A 24,125-nucleotide genomic window follows, 5' to 3' on the forward strand; every position below is an offset into this window, starting at 1 on the left:
ATTGTTTTGCGGGCGAAAAATAATTCTTTGCATCCCAAAAGGGTCCTAAGCACTGTAAAGAGTCTGGACCATAACGGGGACTTCCTCTGGTATGTTTACGCAATAAAAGTGCACTACAATGAAGAGCTGCACTATGAAGCCAGATTAACGGGTTAGATAGGTATGTTGAACCGAAAGAGTTTTTAGTATCACAAAGGTGGTTCTCCTTTTACTTGTTGTTTTATTTACTCCATGGTAACAAACGCTGTGGAGCTAATCTGGTCGCTAGCAGGTCTCCATGGTAACAAACGCTGTGGAGCTAACCTGGTCGGTAGCGGGTTATGTTTAGAGTTTCGGATTTAAATCTGCTGTAAAAAGCGTGTCCCTTTAAACGAAGTGTTTATTGACATTTATTAGCGATGCAGATTCTCAGCTGAGGGAAAATGCTTTATCTGCAAACACCTTGAGCTGTATGTTACTAAAACCACTGACTGAAACTGTTTTATTTACAGTATTGTTCACTGTATGCATCATGTTGCCATGGGAACCTATATGTGTTTAGTTGGTGTTGCAGAAATCGGATAAATATGTTTTAACTTTGGTCTCGATTTGCTGTCTAGTCCGTTTACATGCTGTTACTGAGCAGACATGGCACTGATTAGAACATTGATTAGTTTATTAGTGTTTATTACAGAGAATATTCTATCAGTAGCATGACTTTCACATTGATTTGGCCAGAAATTAAAGGGATTTCCTGCATTATGGGACAATGTCAGACCTAAATCCACTTCAATACAATATCATTTTTACATATATGAAGGTTGAAGTTTCATTTCTTCTTTTTTTTGTATTGTCAGTGGTTAACATTGTCTGAAACAACAGGTTAGGACGGTAGACTGAACATGTTTTTAGTGTTTTCTGAGTGAGTAGGTTTGACAGTGTGACCTGAGTTTGTTCTGATGTGTTTTATCTAGGGCTGGGACTTTAACACGTTAATTGCGATTAATTAATTGCAGCCAGAAAATAACACGTTAAATCAATTAACTCATTTAATCGCAGCTTTCTCAGTTTCCTAATTTCTGGCACACCAGTAACTCTGATGAATACTCCAGCACAGTGGGTGGCGGTAATGAACCTAAACTCTGTTTACCAGCCGCAAAGAAGAAGCACAGGAAGCACTGAGTGAGATCAGGTCACTGGTGAACAGTGAAGGAAAATGAGATTGAGCTTGTTGGGCAGAAAGTTTTTTTGTAAAAATCTTCCTGATGGCAGCTTGGATTAAAGCGTGGTTGTGTGCAAATTGTGCAACAAAGAGTTTTCTGATCACTGCGTCACTTCAATGCTAAACATGTTGCTGTTAGCACCAGAGCTAACGTTAGCTACGATGTAGCCATCCCGTATTAGACCACTTTTCAAGACACTGCTTGAGTTTACAAAAGTTTTAAAATGTTGAATATAATCGCTATAATTGCACTTTGATTTTGCAGTAATCTGCGAATGTAGTAGACAGATGAAAAATGCAGATAAATATAAATGAAACAAACTATTTTGTATTAAAAATTACATAAATAAAAATTTATATTCCCAAAAAAAAGAAGCATCAACATTACACCATTTATCAGTCCCAGAAACTATGAAAGCAGAATGAATCTATGGATTTTCAACATTTTGAACATCCTTGAACTACTTATGCCGATGTTATGTGCCATACAGTGGAAAAAAAAGCTAAATCCAGGCTTTAAAATCAAAATCACTTTTTTCTACATGTCCCATTTTAAAATTTTTATAAATTTGTAATTATAAACATGTATATGTCTATGCATTGATTCAACTGTCAACCACATTTTTATTTGAACTGAAAAACCTCACTTATTCTGTCAAATATTGCTATTTGACAAACGTGCGATTGATTGCAATTAATTAATTACAAAGGCTGTAATTAATTAGATAAATTTTTTTAAATGCGTCCTTCCACTAATAGAAAGCCTTTCTTGATGTTATTAAAGATAAACACATCCTTTGCTCAGAACCTGACAAGCTGCTAAATGTCTTTTCCTTTCAAGCTGCATTTTCCTGAGTTGACTGAATTCTATAAGGATACTATTATGTTTCCATTTGAGTTCTTCCCATATTTTAGTAAAGGAGAAAATCTACACGTGAACAAAGCACTCTGCTTTATGGGTGTCTTCCTCTGCAGCTAAGAGGAAAAACTAAAGGTGCTGTCAGGTAGATTGCAAAAGCAAAAAACTGTACATAAAGCAGGCAATAAATAAATTTGATGTAACTGGTAATGAAAAGACTTAATATTTCTTAAGCCTGCATTTAGTAAGCAAAACTACTGAAACTTTATTTATTAGAGAATATAGCACAGTTACAACTTTACAACCTGTGCAAATTGAACTTTGCACCAAGGGGATATGTGACCATTAACTGATTCAAATACAACCGATAAACCAGTTTCGTGAGAATGAAAGCTCAGAAAAAAAGCTAAAGTGTTTGCATCGTGGAAATGATTACTGCTTAGCGAGAATGTCCCAAGATACAAGACATTTCACTGCAAATGTATCTTTAGACGAGAAGGGCGGATAAAAGATAGCATCACTGATTGTGACACTTACTCCCAAACACAGCACCGAACTATTTTTAATTCTGCATTCTCAATTTACGCTGTACCAGAACTTATTTGATATATTATGGACATCAACTGATCCAAACAAAATCTTTTTAATCAATACATTTTTCATTTTTAGCAAATTATATTATTTCAGTCGTATGCTGTCAAACTAAAAGCAGCTATTTTAGATGAAGGGAAAACAGGCATGCCTGAATACTGCTTATGCCTGCCGTCATTAAAATAATAAAGCTAAATACATTGGAAAGAAAGTTTTAAACAAAGAAAATTTTAATTAAATATGCCTATAAATTAAAGAAAAGCAAAAACTGAAAGGTACAGCATCATACAAACCCAGAAATTGGCTAAAAATTATGAAATACTTAAAAAAAAAAAACTTGAATACCCTACAAAAACAAACAAACAAAAAAAAAACAAGAGTGCTAGTGTAACATTCTTAAGCAGGAATGCAGGCCTAAAGGTGACTGGATGCTTTGATGCCCATTTACAGCCCACATGTTTAGAGTAAATATACAAAATCAGGACATATAGGGGCTTTGATGGCTCGTGTTTGAGATGACAGGCCTCCAGGTATCTGAACTTGCCCTTCTGTCTCTCTCTACTTGCTTTCAGCGGTGCAGTCCTTGTAAAAGCACTCCAATCTCTTCAGATCACCTGCTTTTACGGACCATGGCGTACACACAGTCATTTTCCCTTAGCTCCGTCTGCTGAGGTCGCTCTGAAAACCTGACCTGGCCGTACTCCACCTCCAAATCTGCCCTTTGCTCCACCTGCCTCCCTGGACGCTGCGTGAACTTGACGTCAGCGTAGGTTAATTCCTTGTCATCTCCTTCGTCTGTAGAGTAGCAGCAGGGAGTGAAACATACATAATATAGTAATTATACCCAGTGTTTGGAGAAAGGGATAGTCTGTCCTTATACACTTATTTTCTCTCTTGCTAAGACAAGAACATTGATGTCACTCTCTGCAGCAGCTACAGCTTTCACAAAGACTGGAAGCAGGGTGAAACAATTACTCTGACTCTGTCCAAAAGCTGCACAAATCTGCCCTTTAAATAATGTTTATTATCACACTTTGGAGTTGCTGGTAGATGTATTTTCTTGTCTTTAGAAGGAGCTAGGTTAACTGTTCCCCCCTGTCTCCAGGTTTTGTAATAAAACCCACCATCCTTTCGCAGTAGTTTCAAATTAAACTGATGGGAGAGTGGTATCAGAAACTGCATCAACCAAAATATCAAACTATTCTTTTAATTTATGAACAGAACCCCTCCACTCACCCCTCCAACAACAGTTAAAACAGTTGACAGAAAAGGGGAAGTTTTGCTTTGTACCTTCTGGTTTGGTGCTTTGCTTTTTCTTCTGAGAACAGATGACTGCGACGCCGACAATTAAGAAAATCAGTAGTGCTGAGATCACACTGCCTATTAGTGGGAGAGCTTCTGTTTTGAGCAAAAAAGACACACAAACCGTAGACCTTCAGGTGAGTAAACAATACATGCATCTGTATAAAGACAGACTAAGAAAGAAAGAGAAAATGGCATCAATGAAACCACTGCAGTAGAGTGAGTTTCCACTTACTGTACCATGGATCATCTCTGCCAGAAGTCTCAGTTTGATTGGAGGGTGTGATATTAGTTGAGGGTGTAACTGACACTATGTCAGTCTCCTTACCCACTGTGGATGTGGTGGAGATTGTTGTTGGTTTTGTACACACAGTGTCATTGGATTGATGGACCCACTTTTGTGTCCCATTGAATGAGGTGCAGTTATTGATTGTGAAGCCTGTGAACAGACAGTTTATGAACAGATGTAAACAGTGAATCATAACCATCAGTTTTATGATTGTCGTCATTTTTCAGTCGTGTCCTGCTCACCACAGACATCACTGAAGCGATTCCTGACAGAACAGACCAGATATCCTGAGACATCTGCTTTCAGAGTGATGTTTACAGACTCAGTATTTCCAGAGAGAAGATCATCGTCTGTCAGTTCACGTCCATCCAGAGTCCAGCTGTACTGAGGATCGTCTCCTCCCACAGAGGAGCAGGACACCCTCATGTCTCCCTGTAGACACTCAGAGACCAGCAGCACAGAGGACACAGGAGCTGAGAGACACACAGACACAGGACTTTAGGTGTTACAGCAGAATAATGGTCATTCTTTATGATTTATCATGAAGAACAAAGAAGACACAGAAGACAGATAAATGCAGAACACAAGATATATTATCTGGATTATCAGTAGAATGTGAGATTTGGATCAGTATCAATGTGGTTTAATGTCTGTGCAGGAAAAACTAATTTACCTTGAATAGACAAATGTAGAGTCCTTTCTCCTGACTTCTGTAGATCTGAATTCATTATAATAAGTTTATATTTTCCACTGTCATTGCTGCTCAGATTATTGATTCTAAATATTCCATTACTGGGAGTAAAAACAGATCTGCTTGATATTCTATTAGATATAATGTTATTCTTTCTCCCATTGAGAATTATTGTTGGGCCGTGTGACCATTCATATCTGGGTATTTCTGAGGCACTGTCCATCAGCTGGAGGTTCACAGTTCCTCTCAAAGCTCCATAACACTGAGCTCCATCCTTCCTGCCATCACAGTACGTTTCCAAACCTGCAAATGAAAAGAAAAAGTGTTTCAAAAGAAAAATTAAAATATTGCACATTTGTGTGTTCTTTCAGGTTGAATCATGCAAATATTGACCTAAAATAGAAATAGTGGTTTTGCTGCAGTCAAGTGTCTCTCAGACCGCTCCATGCAAATATACATGTATTGTTGTGCAGCTGAGCATGATACAGGACTGTGAGGGAAACACATTCAGGGTTGAGTTAACACAGAAAGTAAAATGAATTAAGAGGACTTATTCCCCTGTCAGCACAAGCTTGTTTCACAGAGGACATTTTAACACTTCAGTAGGAAAACCACAAAAGTAAATAAATAAATGAATGATGGGTGAACTCTGTTTAACTGTGTCAGCTGCAGGGTTGTGCTGCCTCACTGTCACATAAAACAGAGCAATTAATCACTAACAGTGTTCTGTATGTTTGGTTGTTTATTTAATCCTCCTTGTGATTAAAAAAGTATCAGTTTATCTAAACTTTTTTGACGCTTACAAACTCTGACTTGTAGAAGAGACCCCCAAAAGCTTAAAATGATACAAATGGTGGTTAGAATATTTCAGTATCTATCCCGTAGCAAAATGTCTGTAAACATCATTTAACTGCAATATTCTGCAAGTTACTCAATGTTTTTCCTAAATGACTAAATAAGGGTCTAACCTGCAAACAACGACACACTTTTGTCATAAAATAATATTGGTGTTAATGCTATTATTTATTTTTAGATGTTACTCAAAAGACTGCATTCGTGTGAAATTGTCTAAGGATTTGCCAACATTACCAACTAACCTGAGTGATGAGACAATTTTAAAAAAGAGGAATCAAATCTCAGTTCAAATGTTAGTCACACAACTATGATCACATTCAACAGCTGCTTAGCTGAATTTACCAAATAAATAAAGAACCTTCAGCTGCAGCTTCATGTCACTGAGGACATTGTCAGACTTTATTTGTTCACTTTACTCAATCTCATTGCCTAAAAATGTGTGACTGATATCTAAAACCAAGCTTTAATAGAGCGCCACATGAACAAAGCTGAAGCTCACCATGAGAGACTCCGATCATCATCATCAGCAGCAGCAGCAGTCCAACCACAGCGCCCATGTTCAGCCTCTGTTGATCCAGCAGCTTTCAGACTTTTTCTAACACGTGTCCTGCTCTGAACAGCTCGCAGTCTGTCCTGTTCTGGGGCAGAACATACGAACACCTTGACCAAGCACTGCGTTGTTGTATACAGAGAGGCACTGAAGAAGTGATATCAGTTTTACTTCCCCTTTTTAGGCTTCGACTAGAAGGCCGTCGAATGTGATGGACTGAGTGGAAGAGATAGAAATATACCTCATTTGTGGTGAAAGAGGATTTGAGACCGACAGCAAAAGAAAAACCTTAAAGTATCATTTCAGTTCCTTATTAGTAGCAGATGCAAAAGGTGTTCATCATACATTCACACTGTGCTGCTGTTCCACTGTGATTAAAACCTCAAGCTATTTTTCTGTGATGTTCCTGTTTTGAAGCCTCCTCCCTCTCACGTCTTATGTCGCCCAGCACTGACCTCTAGTGATTAAAAGTAAGCTGATACATGTTTGTTTTGCAGTGTATAGCTCCTGCAAATATGTTTTTACTGATCATTGGTTTGCATGAAATATTCAGCAGGGAGGTTCAACGAATGCACGATTATCCATAAGCAGCAGTGACGCCTCTGTGAACCAGTAGAGGGAAACCTCACACCTGCTGACACTGATGCAGAGGAGTTTTATTCAGATCTCAGGAGTCATTGAAGGTACAGTCACTGATCAAACTGTTAGTGTGTAAGAAGACTTTTCATGACACATCACATTACTGACTGACTGTAAATACAAAACAGTTGAAAGCAACAAAAGTAAACCACAGTTTTGAAGACATGTTGCCATATTACCATTTTATATTTATCTCTCTCTCTCTCTCTCTCTCTCTCTCTCTCTCTCTCTCTATATATATATATATATATATATATATACATACATATATATATATATATATATATATATATATATATATAGATATATAGATATAGATATATATATATATATATATATATATATATATATATATATATATATATATATGTATATATATATAGATATATATATATAGATATATAGATAGATATATAGATAGATAGATATAAAATCAAACTAATGTGATGCTGCGTATTCTGATGGTGGGAGGCTGCTGATGTGTGATTCTGGATCTGCTACACTAAACACAGACTAACACACAACAGTAGACAAGCTTCTATTTGTGGGTTTTACCTGGTGAGCCAATAATTAGTTTTCTGGCTCGTTATTAAACAGCCTGTGTTAAGTTGTGACTATTACCAGTTAACCTGGATGTGTTTCCTGAATAATCACCAGATGTTAAACACCTGACAGAATCACAAAGATCTATATGGATGAAGATGTTTGTCGAGTCAATCGGTGACACAATAAGTAAAATGTTGGATTCATACGCTGCCTGTCCAAACAAAAGTCTCCACCTGGATTTAACTGAACAAACAGGTAAGAGCCTTCTACTGGATAATTACTGCAAAGATGAACACATTTTAGCGGGAACAACTTACACTATATTGCCAAAAGTATTCACTCACCTGCCTTAACTCGCATATGAATGTAAATGACATCCCATTCCTAATTCATAGGGTTCAATATGACGTCAGTCCACCTTTTGCAGCTATAACAGCTTCAACTCTTCTGGGAAGGCTGTCCACAAGCTTCAGGAGTGTGTTTATGGGAATTTTTGACCATTCTTCCAGAAGCGCATTTGTGAGGTCACACACTGATGTTGGACGAGAAGGTCTGGCTCTCAGTCTCCGCTCTAATTCATCCTGAAAGTGTTCTATCGGGTTGAAGTCAGGACTCTGTGCAGGCCAGTCAAGTTCATCCACACCAGACTCTGTCATCCATGTCTTTATGGACCTTGCTTTGTGCACTGGTGCACAGTCATGTTGGAAGAGGAAGGGGCCAGCTCCAAACTGTTCCCACAAAGTTGGGAGCATGGAATTGTCCAAAATGTCTTGGTATGCTGAAGCATTCAGAGTTCCTTTCACTGGAACTAAGGGGCCAAACCCAGCTCCTGAAAAACAACCCCACACCATGATCCCTGTTATGATTTCTGGAGGCTCAGGCGCAGGAAACGAGACAGCAGACAATTTCAAAAATCAAGCAAAATGGTTTATTCACAGACTTTACAGAAACAGAACTAGAAACATGGCCGGAAGACTATAACCGGAAACTCTTGGACTAAATCGGAACTAAGGCAAGACTGTGCTCTAGAGGACTCCTAGAGATAGAGAGGTAACATTACTCAAATCAACAAACTCAGAATCATGGTAGTTGTTACCTAGGCAAGAAAGAGATAAAGAAACGTTTACAAACACTACACTAGATTCAAAATCTAAACCAGAAACTAGAAAAACTGAATCCAAGAAATTCTAAATAATGCTTTACACTAAACTTGAAATCTAAACCTGGAACTAGAGAAACAGAATATCAGGAAACTCAAAATAATCTACTCAAATACAAAATACTAATTAGTGAAACAACTACAGGAACTCAAATCAAACTGAACAACAAAAAACCAACTGATGCGCCAACTGGGGATCTTAGCTGTAGCTGAGGTCTTGGTCGTGGATAGGGGAAGACGGCTTGAGGAACCCAGGGTGTGTGGTTGGTGAGACTGCAGCGACAAGGAGACATGGATGGACGCCAGGGAGAGTTTTCTGTTCAGGTGAATTGATCCTAGATGGTGGGCTGTGGAACAGAAAACACGACTCTGCAGAGGACTGGAGATGACCAATGTTGGAATGAGGCGGAACGGAAACAGGAGCGGGTGGATCCAGTGCTGGAATAGAGGGAGAAGTCAGCCAAGATTACCAGAGATTTGAGTGAGACAGTTCTGAGGCAGGAGTGACTTGCAACAAGCTGATTACTGGTTGGTATCACGATCTGGCACTGAGAGGTGAGTGGCATCAGGTTAAATTGCTGTGAGAGTGGAGTCTGATTGGTTGCTCTCCACCCGCTCCTGCCAGTTGATGATAATTACAGATAGAGGACACCTGCTGCTGCAGTCTCAACTGCACACACCTGGAGAGAGAGAAAGGGGAGGAGGCACTATCTGGGCCCAGCAGCCACAGGCCTGACAATCCCCCCTCCACCAAACTTTACACTTGGCACAATGTAGTCCGACAAGTATTGTTCTCCTGGCAACCGCCAAACCCAGACTCGTCCATCAGATTGCCAGATGGAGAAGCGCGATTCATCACTCCAGAGAATGCGTCTCCACTGCTCTAGAGTCCAGTGGCGGGGTGCTTTACACCACTGCATCCGACGCTTTGCATTGCACTTGGTGATGTATGGCTTGGATGCAGCTGCTCGGCCATGGAAACCCATTCCATCAAGCTCTCTGCTGAAGCACTGTTCTTGAGCTAATCTGAAGGTCACATGAAGTTTGAAGGTCTGTAGTGATTGACTCTGCAGAAAGTTGGCGACCTCTTCGCACTATGTGCCTCAGCATCCGCTGACCCCACTCCGTCAGTTTACGTGGCCTAGTACTTCATGGCTGAGTTGCTGTCGTTCCCACACACTTCCACTTTCTTATAATACAGCTGACAGTTGACTGTGGAATATTTAGGAGCGAGGAAATGTCACAATTGGATTTGTTGCACAGGTGGCATCCTATCACAGTTCCATGCTGGAATTCACTGAGCTCCTGAGAGCGACCCATTCTTTCACAAATGTTTGTAAAAGTACTCTGCATGTCTAGGTGCTTGATTTTATACACCTGTGGCCATGGAAGTGACTGGAACACCTGATTCTGATTATTTGGATGGGTGAGCAAATACTTTTGGCAATATAGTGTATTTAACCTGAGCTGATGCAGTGAGGAGCTTCTCATTTCTGAAACAACCATGTTGGGAGCATGAGACGCCACGGAGTCCAGACATCAGCCCCATTGAGAATCTTTGGATGTGCTGGAGAAGACTTTGTACAGCGGTCCGACTCTCCCATCATCAATACAAGAGCATAGTAGAAAATAAATGCAACTCTGGACAGAAATAAATGCTGTGACGTTGCAGGAGCTGAATGTGTGCCATATTCAAAGCGACCAAATATTAGAGTGTGTGACTTTTTCAGTGTATTTATGGGTCATTCCAGAATTGGAGGACATTTGGGCTTTAAATTTTTTGAAAAAAACCTTCTCTTTTACAATTTTATGCTACTTATTCATTAATAATAGGTAATGGACTATCAAAGACTTGATTGACTCAGCTTACACATCAATAGTACAATTTTTATTACATGCTTTATTTGTTGTTTGCTAACCCTACTCTAATCACAGTAACAGGGTTGCTAATCCATGCTAATGTTAGCTTTTTCTCAGGAGTAGAAGCTAGATATTTAGCTAGCTGTTACTGTTGACCAAGAGGACAAACTTACTGATGTAAAAAATAAAGAAAGAAAAAAGTAAAAAGAATTTGTCTTATCGTGATATTATGAGGTAGAGTGAGACATTCAATCAAGGCTGATATTGTTCAGAAAAAATGAAACAACTACATTCTCTCCTGTCTTTTGGAAAGCAGTCTGATGATGTTAATCATGTGATTCACTGTTTTCTTCTTTAGCTAAAAAGGTTATGCTAACAGGGTTGTAGTGGGACACACGTTCCATGAATAATAATTACAATTTAAAATATTATGTTAATTAAAAAACATTTCCCACAATTACAAGAGAGATCAATGAAAAAAATATATAATTTTGGGGGGATTATTTAAATTTCATTTTGCCTGTTTTGTTTGAGAGCACTGATTAAAACATTGATTCAAGTTGGTCATCAGGGGGGTGGGACTCGAGAAAAATGGCATTTTAGGGGGAACTCCAGACTTATTTGGTATTGTAAAAAATATTTTCAAACATTCTTCTCCTAGTTTTATTTTAGATTTGGTCTCCGAACAAGTAAATCTACACAACAACTGCACGTTTTAGCATACTATAAGATGGATTATTTGAAATTTGATGGGTGGGACTTAAAAGGTCCTCCAATTCTGGAATGTTCCTTATACCTCTGGATTGCATCGTTTAGAATCCTCTCACCGTATTTGAAAAAATATGTTGTTGTTTTTTTTTTCGTTTGGGCAGAACGTTTCTTTCTGCTGTCTGTACATGACATTGACATGAATATAGATGTTATTATCTCGTGATGTTGACGTTTTTCGGCGACGTCTTCTTTATGCATAGTCTTTATCTTCACACACACAGGCAGGTCTGGTCGTGACGAATCTGCGGATGCAACATCTGGAGGATAAATAGAGTAAGCCACCTCCAGTTAAACGGAACACCGGAGCAACAACACACAAACTCGATCAGATCAGTGTCAGGAGGTCGTGCTTGTTACTTTGCAGTGAGTAGAAAACATATTTCCTGCTCTTATTTTTCAACATTACGCACGATTAGAGCTCGATATCCAGATTTCTGCCCGAGTTTGGAGTGGTGTCGGTTTTGTTGGATCCATCGGTCAGTAATCACACTTCAAGCACCTTCAGAAGAACAGAACTTGCTTATCTGGACTTTTTGAAGTTTTCTAACATCACAAGTTAACTGACTTGTTATTACGCAACGTTGTGAAGGCAGGAACAGGACAACCACGGTGCTGAGCCCTCTGCCGGACATGCTGCTGGTGCTGTTTACAGTTTCCACTCTCTTCTTAGGTGAGTAGAGCTCATTCACACATTCAGACACAGCACTGGAGGTGTGACAGTATTTGGGATTTGAAGTCGTCTCTGCTGCACACAAAGGCTCAGTACAACTCCAACAGCTGTCTTCATCTGGGCTTTTGCATATAAACTTTATTTATTTACCTTTAATTAACCAGGAAGTCTCATTGAGATTAAAAATCTCTTTTATAACTCTCTTTTAAACAGTAAAATGTGCAGTTTGCAGCTGTGAACTTTAACAATCAGTTCAAATTAAACAGAAAACACAAAAAAACTACATCCACGACCAGCCATATAAATAATAAGTGCCTGGAGCATTTCACCAAATGTGTCTCATTAGGAAATAAATATTTTAAAAAAGCATCAGAAATCCAAGAACTCATATACAAATGCAGAAACTAACTTAATATGCAGCAACACATTCATTAGTTTATCTTGAATTAACTCAATTTAGTGAAATATACAGTGCCAGGGAAAAATATCTTCTGTTTAAGCATGTTTTGATACACTTTCATATCAAGCAAATTTGAAGATGAGGAAAAGATAACCCAAGAAAAACACAAAATGCAGTTTTAAAATGCTGATTTTATTTTTTGAAAGAAAAATGCTGTCTAGTGCCATCTTGCCATTTGTGAAAAAGTAGTTGCCCCCTACTTGACAATAAGTAAACTTAGTTCTCAGGTAGAGTGTTATGTGGTAGCTGTTGAACTTTTGACTGAACACAACAAACCATCAGCATTGATAATTTTGTTTTAATTTCACTATAGTAGTTAAATAATTACACGTTCTTCCAAAATAACTGAAAAAATATGACATTTTGAAACTGCAACAATGCCAAAATTCACATCCGACAGCCAAAAACATCTTTTTGAGTGATTACTGTTTTGTAGATAAACTGTATATGAAAACATGAGCAGATAATCCAAAGTAAATGATCACTTAGCAATGTTGAAAATAAGAGAATTGCAAGATGGTGAGAAGAAGACTATCTTGGTACTTAATGAAGAGGTTTCCGTTTTTGTCTTGCACTTGAACACAATAAATATCTGATGACTGGAAATATCGTAATGTCAAAGGCTCACTTTTCACTCATCTTAAACTTTATTCATCCCTCACTAGAGACATTCACACGTTAAAGCAGCTTGGTACAAATGAAGCAAGACAATAAATCCAAATGGTTACAACTTTCACATGTACAGATGAGGCATGATGATAAATTGTGCTTTTGCACAGAATAGTGGTGCAACATTTCCATTATTGCAGCCAAGAGGTAATTGAGAGACAGACATTATGATTAGAAATATGACATGTTGAAATTATAGAAATGGCAAAATTCACGTTTGAGTGCAAGAAACACTTTTTTGAGTGACCATTGTTTTGTAGATAAGCTATATATAAAAAATCAGCAGGGAAAGACCAGTGTTAACATGATGTTATTGTACATGAAGAACTATAAGAGAACAAATGATCTAGAAGAGGAAAGACAGTGTTAGATTTTGTTGTAGAGTCATATGGAAATGAACAGCATTGCATGATGTTTTTACACTTGAGGGGCTATAAGAAGAAAAAAAAGTGTATTTCTGCTAATTTTGTTCATGAAGCCAGAGGTGTACATATTTATGAAACTGTTCTTAATTTTATTTTGTACATTTAGCACTTTCATACATTTACATTTCTTTACCGGTCAGTATGAGATTTATGGAAATTACTTACATGTTCTTAGATGCTTTGCGTCCGACTGATCATAATATTCCCTCCACCTGTCTCTCCTTGTCTTGTATCTTTCTGATCGAAGGCTCATCTGCTGACCATTATAAAGTCTGCTATGGTGAGAGTTTTTCGTTACCGTCGGACATTACCCCCCCTTTATATCAAGGTCCGGTGATCTTGATGCCCAGTCGAGGGGGACCCATGAGAACAGTGATGGATAACGGGACGGTGAGCAGTCTCTGGTGTTCTGGTTGATACTAGGATCATTATTGCTGTGTAGAGATGCAACAATTAATGCAACAAGTTAGTTGTCACCTCTTTGATTAAATGGAAATGTTGTGGAAATTTGCTGCATCATGAAACTTAGAAAACATAAAACATTTTGCTGGGTTGTTGGTAGATTTAATATCGTATACGATATGGAGAATACAGAGTTCATAGAGATCTCAAAGGAGAAGAACAACTGCAACAGCTTTTACAGTGAATCAAACAGTCAGAAATTCCTTTTCATTGGTTAATATACATACATGTCAATGTAACTGCGTTATTAGTTCCATACCACATAACAACAGGAGTCCTTCTTCCCAAACCCTTTTTAGGAGTGTAAAATATCTTCTATTGTTGTCCTAAAACCTTTTGACCCTTTGGCACTTCTTCATCAACTCCATCCATCCATCCATCATCTATACACCGCTTAATCCTCACTAGGGTCGCGGGGGGCTGGAGCCTATCCCAGCTGACTCGGGCGAAGGCAGGGGACACCCTAGACAGGTCGCCAGTCTTACGCAGGGCTACATACAAAGACAAACAAGCACTCTCACATTCACACCTACGGGCAATTTAGAATGATCAATTAACCTCAGCATATTTTTGGACTGTGGGAGGAAGCCGGAGTACCCGGAGAAAACCCACGCATGCACAGGGAGAACATGCAAACTCCATGCAGAAAGATCCCGGGAAAGCCGGGACGTGAACCAGGGATCTTCTTGCTGCAAGGCGAAAGTGCTAACCACTACACCACTGTGCAGCCCTTCTTCATCAACTGTGCTAGCAAAACTAGTTTCACAGCAAGGACGCATGTACATAAGATGAACACATCGATAATAAATAATAATCCAAGTGATCATGGTTGATTTTACTTTCTCAACAACTATTTTGATAATCAATTAATTGGTCTGAGTATTTTTTATTTATTTATTTTTTTTTTAGAAAACTTGTCTAAATTCTCATCTCCGGCTTTGTAAATATGAAATACTTTCTGGTTTATTTACTCTTCTATTACAGTAAACTGAACACTTTTGGGTTGTGTACAATAAGAGACATTTGATGATGTCATCTTGAGCTTTGGGAAACACTGACTGACACTTTTCACCGAACATCTAACTATCTAATCGACTATTTAAGAAAATAACTCACAAACACAGAGTCGACGCTCTATGATGAGCAAATGATTTTGTGTTTTCCATCTTTCAGGCAATAGAACCGCGCCTCAAAATTTCCTTTACCTCAGCTACTTTGACAGATCTGAGAGAAAGAGATGAGGGGACTTATTTCGTCGGTCAGCACTCGTTTTTCATGCTGAAGATTTTGGGTGAGAACCTTTTACACTGGTGTTTAAAGAAAGTGCATCACATTTGATCTGTTACATTAATCACTAGCATTTCAAACACAAAGGTCACAGCATACGATAATAGTTCATATAGCATCTGCAGCTTTTATACAACAGTTTGATGAACCTAATATTTCTAGCTTAAATGTTATCAGAAGGCCTCAAGTTGCTTTAGTTTTCATTTTAAATGGACACTAAATATATTGCTGAAAGTAACAGCTCATGTAACATTGCATTATAACCTGTGTGTGTCAACCTCATCTGATGCAAAAATCTGCAGGAAATAATGTCACACACTTATGTTACTTGTAATTACAATTTTGAGGGCTGATTCTTTTTCTTCGAACACCAATATACTTTACATTTCTATCCCATCAGAAAATGCTTATAGGGGTAAGTATTTATTTTTGCCATTTGTAGTATGAAATATGTCAAACCTGTTTATTTATTTATTTATTTATTTTACAAATTTTTTATTTATTTATTTTTTTACTGGGTATTTTCAGACTGTGCCAAGGAGGTTGAAACATATTACGGGGAAATATGGAGGCTCTCTTTGCCCGAAAAGGCTGAAATCCTAGAGATCACTCCCCTTAACCGTGTGAATCCAGTGGTCCTGTGGAATCGCACAAATCCTCAGGTCAAAAGTGTACGCAGAGGATGGGTGAATCAAAACTTCTGGCAAGTTGAAAACATCACACAGTCAGAAAATGGCTTCTACAACATCAGGCAGAAAGACAACACTTTGCTGTCCAGGACACATCTCAATGTAAAAGGTGATGTCAGGAGCTTAGCAGAAGCTGCACGTGAGATTTTCAATTGCCATGTACCAGATTAAACGTGTTTTTACAATCTATCCAACCTTTGTCACTCACAGAACATGTCAGACACTATACTAAACGTGTGGACGAATACCTGATCATTGAATATCCGTGGGACAACGGCACATGGTTTGTGAATTTCCGTCCTAAAGAGACAACAGGCGATATAATATTGATCAAGGATGGCCTTAAGCACTCAGAAAAATGGTTCGACTGGAGATTGGAGATACAGAGTGCAGGCATAAAAATTGTTGCTTTGGAAATCACAGACTCTGGCACTTTTAGGTTCAGAGACAAGAAATTCGACCTGGTCTTGGTTGCACACTTGGAAATGAAAGACAAGCACGATGATGGTGAGAAAAATTGTGTTTTTTTTCTTATGGGAGGAACTCTACCGCTGATCCCAACTAACACAGCTCCTGTCCCCACTCCACAAACATCTCTTTGCTCTTTCAGATCCTCCTCCTCCTCCCTTATTGTTAGTTTACATCAGCGTAGCCTTCTTGTTAGGAGGTCTCTTGTGTTGCTGGTTCACTCGTGACAAGAAGTGCTGGAAGAAGTGCTGGAAGAAGTGCTGTAGAAGAGACAAGTCTGCTCCTCAGGCTGCAGCACCACCTGCTGCACATTATCATGTAAGTATTTCTTCAAATGATCACTTAGGGCTGTTGCTTTAACATACGTTACTATGTTTATGTCAATATCCTTATTCCAATTACAGAGTGAGAGTCAATCTGTGGTCCCAGGTTACTCAGCTATACCGCCTTCTGTAGCTCAGCCTGAGAATCCCCTGCAAAAACCCACAGCTGACCCTCATGTGTGATCGGTAGGTAGACATTTTAAAAGACTGATGCACACTGCAATCATGAACGGGAGCACGGAAATAGATGAGGCAAAGATTTTAGTTGGCCTCCGTAGTTTGGCCGATTGATACGACAGCACAGTCAGCTACAGGCAAATGAAGCACTTTTAAGAATGTCTTGTCACTTTTTGGGCTCTATTGCAAAACATTACCACATCCATGTACAGTGGCCAGAAAAAGTATGTGAACCTTTTGGAATTTCAGTTCAGTTATTGGAGTTGTTATGTTAAATAAAACTTGGTTCATGGTCTACACTACCATTCAAAAGTTTTAGAACACCCAAATTTTTCCAATTTTTTTATTGGACATTATGCATGTTAATGTCTCATTGTACTGTGAAATGAAAGCATATAACAAATAAACAAATTAACTTTTAAAAAACAATCTATTTAAAAAACAAAATGTATTCTAAACTTTTGACTCATCAAAGTACCACCTTTGGCAGATATAACAGCTGAACACACTCATGGCGTTCTTTCCACATTGGAAATCAAAGATTCTTCAGAAAGTTCTTCCCAACTCTGCTGCAGAAGTTCCCATAAATGTGTGGCACTTGTAGGTTGCTTTGCTTTCACTCTTCTGTCCAGTTAATCCCAAACCAGCTCCATGGGGTTTAAGTCTGGAGACTGTGCTGGACACTCCATGTTTTCAAGTTTACCATCTTGTTCTTTTTTCCTAAGGTAGTTCTGGCATAGCTTGGACTTATGTTTTGGGTCATTATCTTGCTGTAGGATGAACCCCTGACCAACTAGGAACATACCAGAGGATACTGCATGGCACTGCAGAATGCTGTGGTAGCCGTTTTGGTTCAGGGTTCCTCTCACTCTGTACAAGTCACCAACCATGGATCCAGCAAAACAGCCCCAGACCATCACACTTCCTCCTCCATGTCTGACAGTTGATGCCACACATTGAGGAACCATCCTGTCTCTTGAAACTGAGACTTGCTTTCTACGATCACTATTAAGCAGTGGTTGAAACTGTTGTCCTGTGAGCCGCCTATCACCAAGCTGTTGACTCTCAGAAACTTGTCTTCTGATTCTGTCGTAGCTTTGAATCTTCCAGACCTTTTCCTGTCAGAGTTTCCACCAGTTTCTGAGCCTTTTGATGGTGAAGGGAATTGCACACACTGACACCTTGACTTTCTTCGCAGTTTCTCTGTAGGAAAGACCAGCATTTCTAAGTGTTATGATGGTCTGTCTCTCTTCTATTGGTAATTGCCTTTTCCTCACCATTTTGATAGCAACGCACTACTTTCTGCAGTAGAATACTGTTCAAATAATGCTCTGGAGGGTATGGTGCCATGGTGTGTTCCAACACTACTTTCATGCAGACAGTGGGAGTTGTAAGTAGTCAAGAAAAACTGGGACGTGTAGGATTTGGTAGCATCAACTTTCAAGGCCTGATCAACCTCCACTGATGCAGAACAGCTTTAACTTGTTAACCCATTTCTTGTTCCCTGAAAAAGATGTTTTTGTGTAATTCTGAAATGTACATTATTTTTCAGTTTGTGTAACCTTAACCTTTTTTTTAACGTCTGGCAGTTCACCACTTACTTTTGTACTATTTGAAGCTATTCATTGGAATTGAACTATTTGAATTTCTATAAAAAATCAAAAAATTGGGTTGTTCTAAAATTTTTGACCGGTAGTATATATAGACACATGATTATTGTTTTAAGCCTGTTCTTTAACGAACTGCTGCAGTTTTCCCCAGAAGTCGCACTCCTTTGACTTAAAATTTATATGTTCAATGTGATTTACAGTTTTTGAAATATTGTTTTTTATGTCCTTTGCAATATACCAATCATAAAGCTGCTTGGAAAATAATAAACAAAAAGACTCTCCTTATAGCTGCAACACTTGCCAGAGGATTCATGTTTTTAAGTTTTATTTAGCATCAAAGTGATGGTCGTTACTACATTGCAAAAAGGGTCTGCTCATAGGTTTTTCAGCACTAATTAAAGGTGCTATTTTGTCGCAATTCAAATAAAGATAAAAAAAAATTTAAATTGAAGCCCACAGCAGTCGTTGCCTCCATGGCAACATTAAACATTCTGTTTACACAACCCCAAAGCATTACTATTGCTATTAAGAGAACTGTAGTCCAAGAACTTAGAGTATGATTGTTGAACAACATAAAGGTTGTCTAGTTTCTATTGTCCTCCTTTTCATCCCTATAAAGTGTCTCCTTTTCCCAGTGCTGACTTACATGGATTTATCTTTACCTTACAGGTGCAACACCACCCAGTGAGTGTCCTTGTAACTCCCTCCCCACTGCAGGTAAACACATGAACACACAAGACTTCTTTGTACGCAAAAGATCAAGGAACAAGAGAGTCCTCAATCTAAGACAGACTCCTTTTACACATTGAACTTGTTGCATAAAGTTTTTTCACTTTTGTTTCCAGGTTGCTCCTTCAGGAGATTCTGCTCCAGCTCCCTCGGCTGCGTCAAATGTTTTCTCCTTAGATTCTGATCCACAGCTTGAGTTGAAAGGACTGGCTTTTCACTCTTCTCTACCCCTCAGCTCAGACTCAGCTCACTGTGATGTTTACACCTCAGAGAAATAAAATTTTCTGTAAAGAGCGTGCTGAAAATTCAGTGATGATTATATGCAGTTTAATTTGTCCATTTTAGATCTTGCATTGTGTAATATTCTCAAAATAATATTTAGGTCTTTGCTAGTAAGTTGTGGTGATGGATGCATAGGAAGGAGACCATTATTTACACTGTGTTGACTCATGGCCAGACTTCTTAAAACTGTTTTTTATCTTTTTTGGGAAAAAAAGGCATTGCGAACAAGCTGCAGTTATTTCTTTTAGTAAAAAAAATAAAAAATTCTGTTTCTACATGTATTTTTTTAAAACTATTTACTGTTATGTTGCAGATTTTCTCTGTTGTATTACATTACAGATATCTAGAAAAGTCACAGACAAAGTCTAAATTTATAGGTTGTAGTAAAATCACAGGCCACAGTTTTTAGTGTATTTTAGTGAGATTTTTTATTTTTCTGTTGGAATTTTTTTTTACTGACATTTGCTGTATTTTATATAAAATATAATTAAATTTTAAAAAATATGTTAAAGACTGAAAAATAGCAAATACATTTTTTAAACTGCTATTTTAATTTTCCTGTTTTGTTAAAAAAAAAAAAAAAAAAAACAGACCATATCTAGTAAAATCACAAAAAAGTATAAATCTACATATCGTACTATGTAGTTAAAAAACAATGCAAAACTTTACATAATCTGTATTTTTGTACAAATACTAATTGGTTTACAAATTGTAAGGTCAAAGGGCACTTTTTTTTTGTTTTCAATTTTTAGAATGCTAAAAAATACTATTTTACAGGTTTTTGCATTTATTTTCAGATTTTAAACATTACAGTATTCCACAGTTCTTAAAGTACTTCATTGTTTTGGGTTTTTTTTTTGTCATCCTTTCTGCCTAATTGTCACTGCCGTATTTTTTACAGATTTGTTTCTCAGGTTGAGAACAAAGCAGTACGTTCAGTTCATCCATTTAATCAGTCAGTTTAAAATATTTTAAATGTTTTTTCATCAGGTAGGACAAAATAACTCTCACTCAGTGTTGTTTCTGATTTACAGTTGTGTTTTAAGAGTAAACTGTCATAATCAGTTTTTGTACACCGAATATATTAGCATTTGCCATACACTTATCAACAATTTGAATGTATAATGTGGACATATCGATGTTTGCTTTGCCTTTCTACTCTTGCCAGTGATTTCACATGTGATGATATAAGCTTTACTTACTGTTATCAACTATTTTATAGATTGTTTCATATCTCTGTCATGAGCCTTCAGCTCCATATGACATGAGTCTGTGGTTTTTATCATTACATTGTGAGGAATGCTGTTATTTTATTCATTGTCTTTTTTGTAAAAATGCATTTTCTACATGTGAAAACTATTTTCTTGGTATATTTCTTTGTGTTTTTTATGAATCCTGTGTGAGCTGCAGGTTTTATGTTAAGCTCTTCTTAGTGCCTTAAGAAACATGTTTCGATTATGAGATTACAAAAATAAATGCAAAAATTATGATTTTAATGATTTGGACGACACTTTCACATGATAATTGATCACCTCACTTACTCAATTTATTAAATCCCTGAAAAGCAGCTTATGAGGAGCAACACTGAAAAAATTAGTATAGTTTGTGAAGAAGAGTTAAACTGTTTAATATTTTTTGATGTGGGTGCAACTGTAGCTTAGGCAGTGCTACATTACTGTTGTATACATGAGCTTACAAATGCAGGTATTCATAGTGAATAAATTAAATATTATATGAGACTTAATCTAACTTTAAGTTTTGTTAAAGTTACTGAAACACAATTTTTACAATTCATTTTGTTCAGGGGCACATGAGACAGATTTAAAATGAGAACAAAGGTCATCATATCCTGATTTTTTTTAAATCCCCAGCATCAGTTAAACTGCAGATATAGTAGATTCTAGTTTTCCTCTGATACAACCGGACCCTCTCAGTCTGGTAAATGTCCTCATCTTTCAGTTTCCACAATTCACAGATTACAAACCTACAACTGTTTTCTTAGACTCAGACCTGCTTCTTGTAGTGAGTTATGTATAAAATCTCTGAAAGAAGCATTTTATAAATCATAGTCAAAGATTCAAGCTCTTTACAGAATTCTGTTACATGCAGGTTAGACACTACATCAATCTAAAGCAAGTGTATTTTACAGATTCAGCATTTACAGTTGCTCAAACTAAAATTAGCCTTACTAAAACAGGACTGACACAAACCACAGGTGTTTACTGTGTGTTTTCGACAACATACTGGGTGCTGTCTCTTTTGTTGTTGTTTAAAGAAGACATGCTCTAGTCACATGAAAGGATGTTTGTCTTCTATTAGCATTGTAAATAACACGGACTAAACACTAATATCTATAAATCGCCATAAAAATATTAGTTCAATGCATTCGTCATGAAAAACAATCCATAGTTTTTATATAGCCTCAATATGAAGATGTTATCAGAATGTAGTCAAGAAAACGTTGAAGATGTACCTTTAATAGCTCATTTTCTCAAATACAGTCTTAACTAATTAGGGTCCGAGCACCGAATGGTGCGAAGACCCTATTGGAATGCAAGGAATTATTTATTATTATTATTCTTTGCCCGCCGGGAAATCGCCATTTTTGGCGGCCTTATCATACCCCAAAACGCGTCAAACTTGGCATGCTCATCAGGACTGGCGAAAAATTTGATATTTTATGGGAGTTGCGCATGTGTGTGGCAAAATGGCTCCATAGCGCCCCCTACGCTGTTTTAAAAAGTTGTTGCTAACCAAACTCAAGATGTTTCATGTACAGCTACAAAATTTTGTATGCATATGCGGCACATCAGGACACACGAAAAAGTCAATCACGGCCACGCCCTCAACCCAACAGGAAGTCGGCCATCTTGAATTAGCTGTAAATTTTTTAAAATTAATAACTCATCGGGGATAAGTCCGAGAGATCTCAAATTTGGCCAGTATATGCAAATACGCGACCTGATGAAAAGTTATCAAAATGTTCATCTCATTTCAAAGGGCGTGGCCATGGCGACTCCCAAAAAAATGGATCCTTCGCCATGAAACAGGAAGTGGTGTCTAACTCAGCTGTACATGCTCCAATCTGCCTGAAATTTTACATGTATGATCGGGGTCCGGCCCTGACAACATCCATGTGGTTATATACATTGACAGCCATAGCGCCACCTTGTGGTATCAGGAAATTGATATTTTTCACACTTTGATGTACTATTCTTAGCAGGTTGATTAGATTCACTTCAAATTTGGTGACATAAGCCAGAACACGTTGGTGATGACTCACAGCGAAAATGGTGACTTGTCATCAAAGGGCGTGTCTGTGGCGGCGCGGCGAATTTCGATTTCTCGCCATGAAAATTTAATTATTTATATCTCAGCTGGACAGGGTCCAATCTGGACCAAACTTGATATGGTGGACACCAGTCTGGGTCTGAACACATCCACACTCATAAATTTAGAAATACTCATAGCGCCACCTATTGGCAACAGGAAGTAATTGTCATTACATTTGCACCTACCATTGCTGGAAACTTTGTCATATCATCTTGAAAATTGGTCAGCTGAGTGGTTACGCCTAGACGATGCCACAGTGTGAAGATTTTGACTATTCATACAACACTGTTGCCGTGGCAACGCATCATTGCCGTAATAAACAAAGTACTTTTTGACAGGTTAAAAATGCTCAAATGCTCGCCAAAATTACCACACATATCTGGACCGGCAACCCGTTTGATATTTTAGGGAAACTGCACATGTGTGTGGCAAAATGGCTCCATAGCGCCACCTGGAAAATTTCAAACAGTTACTACAGCCAGTACGTTTCAGCTAGAATTATGAAACTTGGTAGGCTTATGTAACTCGCCAAGACACACAAAAATGTAATTGACACCCATGCCCAAAACCCAACAGGAAGTCGGCCATTTTGAATTATATGTCATATGTTTTGACAATTTTGGGTCATTTTTGTGCAGTTTCAAAAGCTATAAACTCAAACAGGGTAACACCGACAGAGCTGAAATTTGGCCAGGAGTACACTCCAGGCATGGGTGATCAAAAGTTATCAAAATGCTCACCTTAAGTCTGAGGGCGTGGCCATGGCGGCCTCCTGAATTTTGATGCTTCGCCATGAAACATCAACTGCTGTGTAACTGCCCTAAACATGCTCCAATCTGCCTCAAACTTTACATGTGTGATTAGAGTCCAGTCCTGATCACATCCATAGGCCGACATAAACTCTCGGTCGCAGCGCCACCTGGTGGATGGAGGGAAATGCTCTATAACTAGCCTGGACATGGTCCGATCTGCCTGAAATTTTACATGTGTGATCAGAGTCTGAACCTGATCACATCCATAGGCCAATATACACTCTCGGTCGCAGCGCCACCTGGTGGATGGACAGGAAAAGCTCTAGAAGTAGCCTGAACATGCTCCAATCTGCCTGAAATTTTACACGTGTGATCAGAGTCCGGCACTCATCACATTCAGAGGCCGACATGCACTTTCGGTCGCAGCGCCACCTGGTGGACATGCGTGGATTCGCCGACCAGCACGGATGCGAGGA

At 38.3% G+C, this 24,125-nt stretch overlaps 2 protein-coding genes across 3 annotated transcripts; one reads left to right on the forward strand and one right to left on the reverse strand.

Annotated features, from left to right (window-relative positions):
• Positions 1–4,054: 4,054 nt before the first annotated feature.
• On the reverse strand, positions 4,055–6,692 carry LOC129350389 (uncharacterized). The gene is made up of 4 exons (XM_055016834.1): positions 6,288–6,692; positions 4,916–5,236; positions 4,485–4,715; positions 4,055–4,392 (listed from the first exon to the last, which is right to left on the reverse strand). The coding sequence occupies exons 1-4, from the start codon at positions 6,343–6,345 to the stop codon at positions 4,151–4,153; spliced, it is 852 nt and encodes a 283-aa protein (XP_054872809.1). The 5' UTR covers positions 6,346–6,692; the 3' UTR covers positions 4,055–4,150.
• A 4,640-nt stretch (positions 6,693–11,332) lies between these two features.
• Positions 11,333–21,060, forward strand: LOC111571996 (uncharacterized). Of its 2 annotated transcripts, none has more exons than XM_023275453.3 (10): positions 11,333–11,789; positions 11,903–11,983; positions 13,785–13,927; positions 15,173–15,290; positions 15,815–16,084; positions 16,186–16,482; positions 16,586–16,761; positions 16,848–16,952; positions 19,223–19,270; positions 19,399–21,060. In XM_023275453.3, exons 2-8 carry the CDS (start codon positions 11,944–11,946, stop codon positions 16,947–16,949), a joined length of 1,146 nt encoding a protein of 381 aa, XP_023131221.2. In that variant the 5' UTR covers positions 11,333–11,789; positions 11,903–11,943; the 3' UTR covers positions 16,950–16,952; positions 19,223–19,270; positions 19,399–21,060. The 2 variants fall into 2 exon arrangements, with proteins under 2 accessions (XP_023131221.2, XP_023131222.2); XM_023275454.3 differs by having other exon boundaries at positions 11,333–11,676.
• The last annotated feature ends 3,065 nt before the right edge of the window (positions 21,061–24,125 follow it).

The sequence above is a fragment of the Amphiprion ocellaris genome, chromosome 13 (genome assembly GCF_022539595.1).
Source record: "Amphiprion ocellaris isolate individual 3 ecotype Okinawa chromosome 13, ASM2253959v1, whole genome shotgun sequence".
In the NCBI taxonomy this organism is placed as follows: domain Eukaryota; kingdom Metazoa; phylum Chordata; class Actinopteri; family Pomacentridae; genus Amphiprion; species Amphiprion ocellaris.